Source organism: Cuculus canorus, chromosome 2, assembly GCF_017976375.1.
Source record: "Cuculus canorus isolate bCucCan1 chromosome 2, bCucCan1.pri, whole genome shotgun sequence".
In the NCBI taxonomy this organism is placed as follows: domain Eukaryota; kingdom Metazoa; phylum Chordata; class Aves; order Cuculiformes; family Cuculidae; genus Cuculus; species Cuculus canorus.
The window spans coordinates 38,684,965-38,698,776 of NC_071402.1; the positions used below are offsets into that span (position 1 = coordinate 38,684,965).

General features: G+C 39.2%; 1 protein-coding gene across 3 annotated transcripts in view; it reads right to left on the reverse strand.

Annotated features, from left to right (window-relative positions):
• NKAIN3 (sodium/potassium transporting ATPase interacting 3) overlaps window positions 1-13,812 on the reverse strand; it is a 376,724-nt gene that overhangs the window by 84,139 nt on the left and 278,773 nt on the right. For all 3 annotated transcript variants that reach the window (XM_054060671.1, XM_054060672.1, XM_054060670.1), the window contains one exon: window positions 5,981-6,178. In XM_054060671.1, coding sequence (XP_053916646.1) covers window positions 5,981-6,178 — 198 coding nt within the window. The remainder of the gene's footprint in view (window positions 1-5,980; window positions 6,179-13,812) is intronic.

A 13,812-nucleotide genomic window follows, 5' to 3' on the forward strand; every position in this document is an offset into this window, starting at 1 on the left:
GTTGAACAAGAGTCAGCAATGTGCCCTTGCCACAAAGAAAGTTAAATGGTATCCTGGACTACTTTAGACAAAGTATTGCCAGCAGGTCAAGGGTGGTGATCCTGCCCCTCTGCTCAGTGCTGCTAAGACTAGACCTAGAGTACTGCGTCCAGTTCTGGGCTCCTCAGTGCAAGAGAAACACAGACATACTGGAGAGGGTGCAGAGAAGGGCCACAAGGATGATTAAGAAACTGGAGCGTCTCTCATATGAAGAAGGACTGAGAGTCAGGACTGTTCAGGCTGGAGAAGAGAAAGCTCTGGAGTAATCTTACCAACACACAAAAGGAGGGTACATAGAGAACGGGGCCAGGCTCTTTTCAGTGATGCCCAGTGGCAGGTCTAGAGGCAATGGGCACAAACTAAAGCACAGGAGGTTCCCTCTGAGCATTAGGAAATGCTTTTGTTACTGTGAGGGTGACAGAGCATTGGCAGGGGTTGCTCAGAGAGGTTGTAGAGTATCTCCCCGCAGATATTCAAAAGTCATCTGGATATGTCATACGTAGAAAGTATACACTATTTACAGATTCTGGAACTGAAAAGTGCATTGAGAAGGCAACTTCTCAGGACATGTATTTTAGTAGTTATGCTTTTTATGTTCCTTTTGTTTAACTCAAATCTTGGAGACAATGACCATTTACATGTGGTTTTGTCATCTTTTGCATACAGACTCATAGTTAGATATACCGAGATATGAATTTGTCCACCTCTGCTCTACAGTGATGTATGCATACCACCGCTGTATGCATACCAGATATGTTCCTGTAGCAGAGTGAACACATGCTCCAGGTCAAGGCAATTAATACCGAAGGAAGGTCAACATCTTTATCTTCAAACACTTTTAATGGTTTTGGACTCAGTGGTCTCTGGAGCACCCGAGAAAGGGTTTCATACTAAAATTATGGTCAGCAGCCCTACTACATCTGATAGTACTTTCACCTCAATAATTACTCAAAAGACAGACCTTTCTGAGGGGCCAGAATGAGGCCAAATATAAATGAAATTAATTGCTACAATAAATAAAAACATCTCAAGCCTTGCAGATACATACCCCAAGTTCAAAGTGGTTTCAGCTTTCTCTTCTGTCAGCACATCAAGAGGGCACATGTTCAAGAGTGAAACAACATTCAGAAACAGCATAAAAACTCAGTCCTTATGCAGACAAAGCTCAATACCCCATTCTCCATCTGAGAAGAAGGTGGCAGAACAACAGGCATGAGACAGATGTACGTTGCTTAATGAAGAGCTGAAAATGCTGACACACTCCTGCACAAAGAGCTTAAAATGACAGAATGCCTCTGAATGGAAACCCACTGCCATCTCCAGTGTCACCACTGTCAGAATTAACTAACCTCAAAAGAGGATATTAATAACACCTCCTGAGATTAGTCCAATATTACCTGCCTGGCATTGTGTACTGTCATAAATGCCACTGTAACCACTAGATGTCACATGAAAACATACCTTTCTCTACCATATCAAAAAGACTGGGGATAAGTTTCTCTGAAAAAGATCAGAGAATCATTCAAACTCACAGTGATCACAGCATGCAACTCCCAGTCTGTCTGCCGGAAGCGTTTTTTTTTTATACTGGTGATATTACGATTTCATTATATTGTGTAGAAAGTAATAAATTTTTCTGGCAATGTTTTGTGCTTTGTAGTATTACTAGTAAGTTATTGCCCATTGACTGGTGTCTGACCTTACGTTAGGCAGGTATGTTCACTGTGTTCACTGCTTTTAATTCCACTACAGAAAAGATTCAACATCCTTAATCTTTCTATATCATGTCTTTCCCTGGCTTTACACTGTAGTGAATATGATGTGACTCTCCAGGAGTATTTTTCTGTGAGTGTTCCTCATCTGCAGGTCCAGCAGTCACACAGAGGTTATAACACGTGACACTTAAGAGAGGCAACAGATGGACATCTGCTAAGTAAACCAGTGCTTTTCTTCAAAATATCCTGCATTTGATCAGCATCAACATTCCAAACAGCTTGAATGTTTTCCATGTTTCCTTTCCTTCCTCTTTTTTTTTTTTTTTTTTTCCTCCTTCAGAGTTCTAGATATTAGGTTTGACTCCTCTACAGTGAAGAGGAAAATGATGAGAAACAGATGGAAAGTTAACCTCACATTGTGCGACGAGTGTTCTAAGAAGGTGGTCGCTCCTATTGCCAGAAGCTGTCAATTGTGTCAGTTTGTCGCTCTGCCAAAATTAATTCATTTTTCTTTTCCAGCACTGATGAAGTTATATGGCTGCTAATTCCAGAGCTACGTTGGTGAACCCTGGCTTAGGGGGTCTCTGTTTCAGAGTGTAGCTGTGAACAAGCTTGCTATGATATTAGACTCAGGGTCTAATAGAAATTTCTCTGCAATCACTTAGAAAACTTTTCAAATCTCAGGTTATTAAAACCAGCATCTACCTGGCATTTAATATTCCCAGTTTGCATTATCTGTTTCCAAATAACAAAAAAGATGGTATGAAGAGCCTTTCTCAAAGTTGCTAAGCTGTGATCATTTTGACTGTAATATCCATTTGTTTTCCAAAAATTCAATTTTCAATAGAGATGATGTGCCTTGCATTTTATCTTAAAGGTGTTGTGCAGAAGGATTAATTCATCAAAATAATATATACTGTGCCCTACATATTAGATAAATGTAGATTTAAATATACACAATTTAAATATATTTCTTCTTTACTACTAATTGCATCCCACTCTCATATTTGTCTTGATTTTCCACCGATTTAAAAAAAATGCTTAACACCTTCAACTCACAGTCACTTCAACAGACATCCAGAATCAGTATGAGATGCAAAGTAACTGTTCCATCAATAAAAGATATTTTTTTTTAGAAACAACTATAAAGCAAATAAAAAAAGAGCCTTAGAGTGTTAGAATTTAATAAATAACTGTCGAACCTATTCCCTGAAGCAGGGTCTAATGTAGTAACAGTCGCAGCATTCTGTGCATACAAAAATTTTTATACCAGTTAAAAAAAAAGATTTCAATAAAAAGTCACCTTTAAAAAAATGGAGAACTGCAGCTAGCGAGTTATATATCTTGACAGGTACCCAATATTTACCCCTGGAGGGATTTCTTCTTACAGAGGCTCTAACTCCCTATCAAACGGAAGTGCTCACCTTCCCAGTCATTTGGACAAGGGTTAGCCTGATAAAATGATTTGTTATGCCAATAAATTTTTTGTTACACTGTAAAATGGTTTGTTACGCTACTACTGCTACATAAAAATGTTATGAAAATTAAGTAGGTTGTAAGGTCCAAAAAGGAATCGGCTACTTTCAGGACTAGCTGCTAGGAAAAGAGAAAAAGAAGGCTCTTCTGTTCTATAATTCTTCAGTACTGTAAAAAGACAACTTAAATGACCTTTTAACTAAGAAATTAAATTGGTATCCCAATTAGCAAACCATTTATGCATCAGAAATGTATGGAAACTTCCTCAGGTCAACACTACTCAGAAAACGGGAGGAAAATGCAACAAGTCTTATAATCTAGGCAGTGGCTTCTGCTCTGCATGACAATAAATTAAACGAACATAAATCACAATTCAGAATGGAAACTAAGTACAGACTCATGGTATGTGAATCATAACGCCTGAGAGATGGGGTGGCAAGATAATAAGACTGGAGGAAAACCTTACTTTGTGGATGGGATTCTACTTTTAACATTTTGTACATCAGTCAAAACCAGTATCTGAAACTGGCAAACATTTAATTCACAGTCAAGCCTTCTAAGTTCCTTAGAACATTCCTTGCACATTTTGAACTTGCAATGAATTGTACCCAAAATTTCTTTCTGATTGTTCCAGGCAGTCACTCCACAAGAAAGGCAAGACCTGCTACCTCTTACACTATATAATTATTATTACATTTTATACTTTTCAATGTTCATATTTCTTTTATGTGTATATGTTAAATATTTTATTCTACTATTCTAATACTAATATTTATGTTCCTGTCATTTGATAAATTTTCACGAGAACTGTAGTGTACTGATAAGCACAGAAGAAAACATCCTGAATTCAACAACAAGCTGTATTTCCGCTGAACTCTAAATTTGTTTCTAATAATGAAAATTCTAGAAAAAAAATTTAATACAATACATTTTTTCTTATAGAAGTGAGGAAGTATTGGACATATTCATGGTTTTCTCCTTTTAATCCAATCACACCTTGGTTTCCCTTGTACCGGTTCACTGAAGCAGAGTGAACAACACTGAATTGCAAGGGAAATTTGCAGCAAATGAAAAGCTCAAGGGAGAAGCAACCTGCTTTGAGTATCAGGCACCCACAAAAGTAAAGAAAGTGCATTCAGTTAAGCTTTGCAGATGCAGTGCGCAAAACTCTCCTATGAGGCCTTCTTCACAGCAGTGTTCTATGTTGATACACACAGGGCTGGGTCTGAAGAGAAGCGATTTTGTATTCACTGGAAAATACTGACTCTAAGAGTTTGCTCACTGTCTGAATGACAGTCAGAAGACTTGTGTAAGTGCTTGCGATACTACTGGTGCACGAGAAGCCGAAAGGCCAGGAGCAGGTACATGGGATGTGCAGGTGCTTATGATGTCAATGGTGCACTAATCAAGTACACTAATTCAGACCTGGACTGTCAAGTAGATCTTGCGTAATCACTGCTGTAAGATACAAGTTTATCAAATTTTGATTGAAAATGGCAAGGAAAAAGCACTTGGCATCTTACAAAACACGTTTAGTAATTCAGAGAAATTACGTCGAACTTTTAGTTTCCTTCATTCTAAACCATTGGATAGGATGATAGAGGAAACCATACACATTGAATTTTTTCTTTCAAAGGAGAAATGTCCTTCTCTTGAAAAAAATTAAAAATGAAAATTTGAAAATAATTTTAAATTAATGACATTTATCTTGCAGATCCCTTTTACTTTGCTAGTGGCAGTATTTACGTGTCAGTTAGTAAAACATTTTGAAGTACTGAATAGACCAGGAACATCCAGCCTTTTTGGTTGCTCAGACTCGGTCGGTCCCCTGATTAGCAGACGTGGACTGTAGCCTGTATCTCTTCTCCCACTGCCTGACAAGCACTGCTTGCTATGGGTTGGAACACGAGCCACAACCATTTTTGTTCTCAAACTAGGTCCAGATGTCTGGGTATGCTTTGGGCTGGCCGATTGCTATGTACCACACACAGAGAACGAGCTACCACTTCTAGGAGATCAAACACAGCTCATGCTAAACAACCTTTTAATTACAAACAGAAGCAGCCAATATATTGAGGAAAGACTGTGGCCAAGACTGGGTTGTTGCTTCCAAAGCAACTGACCTAGCGCCAGTACTGCCCTGCACTGCAAACTTTTTATGACTTCTTGTGTTTGCAGTTTTTGACCAGTATTGTAACTACAAAATGTGGATCACGGAGGCAGTGTGTTCTGATAACACAGTTCCAGGTAAGAACAAATAACATGGTTAAATACAAGAAAGTACTTTAATTCCCAATACTTGCCTGACCTTTTTCAAGTGTTATATCCATATCTCACTTTGTGAAGAAACTTAGCCATGTATCATGTAAGATATGTTTACATTCAGGGCTGAATAAATATCATCATTGATTGTGAACTTTGGAAAGGTTTAGGCAAATTAATTTTGGACAAGTCTGCTCTTCTTTGCTATACATGTCTCAGCGAATGAAAGGCAAGAACCCAAATTAATTTTCACCTGTCACCGCAAAGGCAAGAATGAGAACTACGCCTGTACAGAATTTTACTAGGTATAAGAAAAGAAAAGAACAGTGCACATTTTAATAACATGAATATCATTCTCTAATTCAAAATAAAATTAAAAATCTGTGCTACTATCCATCAGGTACTTCATCACCCTTTCAGGACAGAGACATCAAACAGGTTGCGAACAGACTGCTGGTATCCAAGTACAAACAGAAACGCGAACTTACAGACAGGAGTATTTGGATAGCGCTGTGAATGACCTCTAGGTACTGGAAATCAATTATGCAGCCTGTCACGGAGACATAGGAGTAATCATCTAGGATGCCAGGGGCAGAAGGACGCACCACCCTTCGTATGCAGCCGGGCCCATGTTCCCGCCACCAAGAACGGTGCATTGAGATGTTAAAGGTCATGAGATCAGTTTCCTAGGAGACAGAGGGAAAAAGTGTGAAAATCTCTAACTTTTGTGTTATTTAAGGTAAAGCAAAGGAAAGAACAGTTTACAATTATTAAAAGGAAAATGAGATTAATAAATTGTCTTCTCGCTCACCCCAGTAATTTTAACATGAAAATAGACCATTAAAGGGGAGAGAGGAAATTACAAGCATTTGTTGTTTATTTTGTAATTGTGCATAGGTGCTTCTGCCTGGCAGAAGAACCATAGTACCACGTACTGTACAAAACACAGTGCACATCCTACATCTCCATGGACTTACAGCCTGGAAAGCAATTTTGGTGTCACTTGACTAGAACAGCACTTAAGAATTAATTTTTTTAACAGAGACCATTTTACAATATAGTACTGGAGATAATGTAAAACTAACTTCCACAACATTGATTTAAAGTAATAACTACAAATAATAACTATTATTTTAAGTAGAAACACAACTGGGCAGACTGTTTCAGCTTCCAAAGATTGAAATGAAAGTTCTTCTCTAGCCAATCATCCTGCTCTCTTTTCTCCACTCTGCCATTCATCCAGCTTACCCTCATCTCAGGTAAGCTAAGAAATCAACTTCTGTGAACTGATCTGGGTTTAAAATACACAGAACAACTTCTCTTCACTCAAATTAACTTCAGCCTCAACTACAGCTTGTCCAATAAGGCCTTAAATCTACCATAATGTGTACTGGCTGCATTGTAGCTGTATGAAGTCTATGCATTTTAGTTAACGTTATTCCACTTCTGCTTGGGGCAGTGAAAGTGGCAAATACACTAACGCTCTGAAGATTTTTCTAACAGCTTATCTATGCTTCCTACTTCAGGAAAATTCATCAGAATTAACAATAGATTTAGGTACACTGAAGTTGAATGGACGCCATTTAAATACCAAACCCCAGCCTTCTTTTTGGAGATAATATGAGATCAGTTATATTGGCATTTTAATTAATTCAGATTTAGGTTTCCATCATTCCCCACCTCAACTCTAAGGTAGCCATAAAAAATGTGTGCAAAATTATCAGCCATATGTCCACAAAATATTCCGATTTCCACACAAGCCAACCACCGTGACACTGATTTGCCCTTTGCATCCCACTCTGAAAATCTGTCCTGTCACTCTGTCTGCATATATTTTTTTTCACCCTGACCAAAGGAACATTTGGTGCAGAAGGAGTCCTTCTGTTGTTTTCCTCTGTTAACTGCCTTTATTTTGGCCACACCTGAATATTAACCGGTGAATTACAACCTCACAGGCTCTGTTACTGTTTGTTAGCAGTAAGAAATCTGCCTTTGTCATTTACTGCTTTGCTCTCTGTAACATCTTTACCCTCAAAATGCGGACTTGCTGGAGCATTATTTAGAGCTGATGAGACATTTGTCTTTTCACTTTGCACGTCATTCTTTGATACCAGTTTAGAAAATTTTCAGCTGTGATATAAAAATGACTTGTGAAATGAGAAGCTAACAGACAATTCAGTTTAATGAAAATATAATTATAAATATATAGTCACAGGAAACAGCTGAGGCTTTCTTCATACAACAATGCCAGAGAGTGTACACTGTTACCAAGTGCTTTTAACAACTGTCAACCGTAAGTGCCACTTGTCATGCAGCACACACATATTCACTCTCATCTATTTCAGTAACTCTTTGTTGAGTAGGAATATGATTTACCACATGGGTTAGTGTGTATCAACGCTTTGTTAGCACAACTGTGGGAATAAATCATGATGTCTGTGACGCTGATGTCACAGCTTTTGTCATTCTCCTTCTACTCTCAGTAAATTTGTATGGGCAAATTTATGTAAAATGCATAATCCTTAGCTGGTGATGTAACGTAAACTGCTTATTTCTTATAGAAGAATGCTGCTGCGTGTCTTACTCCTCCATTTTTCAGTTAGCACTGAAGCAATACTCCAGTCCGTGGTAAGAAGTTTGCTCCTGAGCATAGAATCAGCCCAACAATTACTCTTCTACTAAGGAGGAGTCTCGCTTAAATGTCTACAGCTTCTTAAGATTTTAAACTATGTATAACATTTGTGTAGGCTGTCAGCCCAAGGATTAATTTTGATCATTATTGGAAATCACTGCTGTGGCAGGTACTTCCTTTTAGGTTAGATGTAATCCCTTTAAATTCCAATAATACTGGTTTCTAAGTGCTTGGAGATAATATTTGATTTCTTTATATCTGCTTATATTATACATTTCCTTTCAAATGGGCATTTCCTATTGGGCAGGGCTTTGAGCAACCTGATCTTGTGGAAGATGTCCCTGCCCATACTTGGCCTAGATGATCTTTGAAGGTCCCTTCTGACACACATCATTCTGTGAATTTATGACTCTGTGTTTCAGTGGTGAATCAAGATAAATTTTAACATATAATAGAATAACATACTTTATAACTAAAGAGCAATAATAAGGATGATGTCCCTTTCACTTGTCTACACGTTATGTACAGTGCCTATAACAACACAAAAATAATGAGAAATTAAGACTAACTAAAATCACAAGATGTGAAGAAAAAACCCCACTAAAACGTCAGGGAAAAAAAAAACCCACAACACACCAAGATTGCCTCAAATAACAAAAAAATATAATGTTTTCACATGATGATTATGCATGGAAGAAATAATTTTTTTTTCACTGTATGTTTCTGACCAGTTATTTTGTATTTCTTTAATTCCTTGTTAGCATCTGAAAAATATACTCTTAGTAAAATTGTAAGAAAGACAGAAACCCCCATTTTCAGTGGGATAGAGGTGAAGTACTTTTTCCTCCATCAGACAGAATCACAGAATCACTAGGTTGGAGAAGACCTCCAGGATCATCGAGTCCAATCATTCCTATCAACCACTAAACCATGCCCCTGAGTATCTCATCCACCTGTCTTTAAACACCTCCAGGGAAGGTGACTCAACTCCCTCCCTGGGCAGCCTCTGCCAGTGCCCAATGACCCTTTCTGTGAAAAATCTTTTCTGGATGTCCAGCCTGAACCTCCCCTGGTGGAGCTTCAGGCCATCCCCCCTTGTCCTGTCCCCTGTCACTTGGGAGAAGAGGCCAGCTCCCTCCTCTCCACAACCTCCTTTCACGTTGTTGTAGAGAGCAATAAGGTCTCCCCTCAGCCTCCTCTTCTCAAGGCTAAACAACCTCAGTTCCCTCAGCCGCTCCTCATAACACTTTTTCTCTGGTCCCCTCACCAGCTCCGTTGCTCTTCTCTGGACACGCTCCAGAGCCTCAACATCCTTCTTGGAGCGAGGGGCCCAGAACCAAACACAGCATTCGATGTGCAGTCTCATAAGTGCCGAGTACAGGGACAGAATAACCTCCCTGGACCTGCTGGCCATCCTGTTTCTGATACAGGCCAAGATGCCTTCGGCTTTCTTGCCCACCTGGTCACACTGCTGGCTCATGGTCAGACGGCTGTCAATCAAGGTCCTTCTCCTGGCAGCTTTCCAGCCACTCTTCCCCCAGTCTGTAGCACTGCATAGGGTTGTTGTGCCCCAAGTGCAGGACCCGGCATTTGCCCTTGTTAAACCTCATGCCATTGGTCTCAGCCCAGTAGTCCAGCCAGTTCAGATCCCTTTGAAGAGCTTCCCTACCCTCCAGCAGATCCACACTTCCACGCAGCTTAGTGTCGCCCGCAGATTTACTTAGGGTGCATTCAATCCCCTCATCCAGGTCACTGAGAAAGACATTGAACAGAGCTGGACCCAGCACTGAGCCCTGGGGACACCACTTGTGACTGGTTTCCATCTGGAGTTCACTCCATTTACCACCACTCTCTGGGCCCGGCCATCCAACCAGTTTTCAACCCAGGAGAGTGTGCACCTGTCCAGGCCAGAAGCAGACAGTTTCTGAAGCAGAATGCTGTTAGAAACTGTGTCAAAGGCTTTACTGAAGTCCAAGAAGACAACATCCACAGCCTTTCCCTCATCCAGTAGGCTGGTCACTTTGTCAGAGAAGACGATCGGGTTAGTTCGGCAAGGCCTGCTTTTTTGACCCAAGAAGAAGTCAAAACTTGAAATGTTAAAGAATAGTGCAAGAGCACAAGGGCCTGAAAAGCATAATGTCTGAGATCTTGACTTCAGTGTTGCTTGTGTGGTACCTTCCTAACACTTTTATAACGTTGATACATACTATAATGCTTCTTAAAATGAATACTAATTAGGCTGAGACAATAAACAATCCCATTTCATTTCCTAAGAGTAACAAGGATGACCTAGTTCTGACTAGCATCCCAGTTTCTAACAGTGAGGAGAAAAGATTTTCAAATAAACACCTGGTCAACAGGTAATAAAAGATAATATGCATAACATTAGTGAAAACACAGTAAATTTCCTCTTAATTTCTTACACTCAATTAAATTTTTATTTAAGATTCAGTGGTGTTGGCATGGGCAAGGGACACATCCTTTAGTATCTAATTTCAAGGAGACATTAACCCTCATTAGATACAAACTACGTGTTCCAGCATTAACGAAACCTACTCTAATTGTAGTACTTTGAAGCATGAGCATCAGCTGTTAGACAAAGACTCCTGATGGCAGCGTTTTCCACACTGTTGCTTTCTGAAACCACAGGTTCTGGTGCCATCTTGCTCTGTGCGCAACCAGTGATTCTCCATCTCCTCTCAATACTGCTGAATAAATTGGTTTTGAAGGCCTGGGCAGATAATACTGAAGAAGTCCATTGGCAAACAGGGAGACGTCTCAGTAGCTTCCACGTTCTCTTTGTTGGGATGATAATTTTTGGATATTAACTATTGACTCAAGTTGAACTCTTGCTCTCTAGGTTGAGGTAGCTGCTGAAAATATAACAGTCAACAGTGGTTGCAAATCCAATGCATGCTAGGCCAGAGAGACCATGTGATATACATAAATTAATTATTACTAAAAAAGAAAATTCACAACATAAAGATCTTCATACACAGATGATGAGGCAACCCCAGCACCATGGGCTGAGAGTAGTTAAGAAATATAAAGGCCATCATTTTGGAAGGTGATGAGGTTTGAGGTTCATGATTTTTATTCACACAGAATAAGAGATTCACAGATTGAATAAATTCTGTAACCATGACATCGGACCATGATTACAGGAAAGGATTTCCGTATCAAGCACAACTACTGTTAGAAAGTTATATTGATTTAACACATTTTTCTTCCCTAATCAGTCCACCCTAACACTTGTTAACCATTTGACTACGTCACCTCACCCCCACTCACCCTGCAAAAATAGATGTATGTGTTAATACTGTCTTCTCCTTCTTTTACTTCTTTCACTCCTTGAGAGTGTTGTCAAATTTGATTTTTTTTAAAGTGAACAAAATAACTCGCAACTTTATTCGAAAAACAGGCAGATGATCTACTTAAACATCAAAAATAGTTTCTCTATGTTGTTTAACTTGCCACATGCTCAGGGAGTCATTCCCTGCCTTGCAAAACAAACCATTTTAAAATTAGACTTACTGAACTTACTAGCAAAGTCTTTGGAAAGCCAGAGGCAGAAGTCAACAAGTGAAGCATACTGTTCTCTTGGGTCATGCAGCATTAGCATTACTCGTAAAAAATAGCAGAGGGCTGTTTTCTGAAACTTGTCCCTAAAGATGATCTTTGACTCTCATATTTGCCAAAGACTCTCATCTTTGGCAATATTCAGATCCATGCTCAAATCCCCGCTCCATGGCTTATGCCTTTTCCATGGTCTACCTCCCTTTTGTGGCAGTCTCTGTCTGAGAAACAGCCCAGAGAGGTAATACAGTATGGCAGAAATAAGCTCCAAACACACAGGAAAAAACACCATGAGACAGATAATGGGATCAATGTGAGCCTCGCTCATCACTTGTCATAGGAAGCTTAACACGAGCACAGAAGTTCAACACGAGCACAAAGAAGTCAGGACTACCCAGAAAAGCTGTTGTGCTCCAATGGAGTGCTTGACATGACATTAAGCCAAGCACGAAGTCTGAAAATTGCTCTCATCTACTCCCTCTGGTGATCCAGAGGGATGAGACAAGAGTTTGGAGTGACAGCAAACTGTGAGCACTGCTTTCAGTTTTGAAGAGTGGGTATAGAATAAAAGTTTGTATGAAGTCAAGGGCTGTGCAGGTTGGTGGGTCCCTCACTCAAGACACATCTGGCTTTGACTGAGGTGAAGAATCAAGACAAGACCAAAACATAACTGCAATAGTGAAGAACTGGAAAAATCATTGGCAGGCCAATACATAGCCACCAGCACAAATGCTATGGGAAAACTTTTCAGGGAAGAGAGTCAGGAAAGATAAAACAAGACTTGAAAAATCTTGCAATAAAATAAAAATGTGAAAAAGTTCCAATCATAGGCCATAAAAAACTTCCTTTCAAAAGGTTCATAAAACTATCAACATTTGAAAAAGGAGTTCGTAATGTAAAGCAATTTTAAGTCTCAGCAAGAACATTTTAACCAATACTTTTTATTATTTTTGTGCCTTTTTTAAAAAACAAAATTGCTAAGATCCCTGTGGAGTTATACATAGATTTGAAATACCACAAAATTAAAATTTGTCACCAACATATCTTCCCTCAAAGATAAACTGCCTCAAAGAGCTGTAGAAAGCTCTTCCCACACTGTTTTGCAATACTTTATTTATTGTTACCCAAAGCAGAAGGGATCAGACTCATGCTGTGTACCTCACCACTGTTTACAGCTTCTAAGCATTCGAGAAAGACATTGGTTAAGAAATCATGTACAGATTGAGAAGTTTCTTGCAATGTTGATGGGGACTGGATTTCTACAAGTAAAATGGACAGGTCTGCCCTGGCTTGATCACAATAATACTGTTTGTTATTCTCTAATTCTCTGTCATTTGTATCATGGACACCCTGATGTGACAAAATCTGCAAACCCAGCGCTTTCTTGGACCGGTAGTTCTAACATTACTAGGAAATGTACACAAACGGGAGAAACAGTTTGTGCCAAAAGCCCACGTATTCAGTATGAGAAACAGATGCAAAGCAGCCTCTAACCGAAACAGGACTCAAACTCATTATCATCAAAATAACTGTATGTCGTGCATAGCAATTGTGAACAAAGACAAATCATGAGGATAAGGGAATATTGAAACAACAGTACAGTTAAATTTAATAATTTCCTCCATTTCTGGTGGGTTATGTTCTCTGCCTTTTTTTCCCCAAATATAAGAATATCATCCCAGCCCTTGCTATATAAGCAGATAAATGCTATGCTGGAGACAAACGCGAGTGGGTCCTAAATTTAGCGATCTGTATCAGACACCAATGACATTAAAAAGCACTATAAAAAGATTTTTGAAAACTGACTTGAAGGTTCAAACTTCTGACAAGAAAAATCATTGCCTCTTTTGAGATTAACTAGAATGTTCCTACCTGCATCCAGGAACACTTTTAAAGATTAGTAGGGCAGTTTAAGCAACTGCTGTTGTGTTTTCCGCTTTGCTTGCTCGAAGCAATGCATTTAGCTCACAGTATTATCAACCTTTGTCGTTTTATGGCAAGTCTGGTTACGTTCAGCATTTTTGTTAAAGCCTCCTTACAATAAGAAGTTCAGCATTTACAAGAAAGTGAGCTGAAGTGTAAAAGCTTCAAAAATCATCAGCTATACTGCAA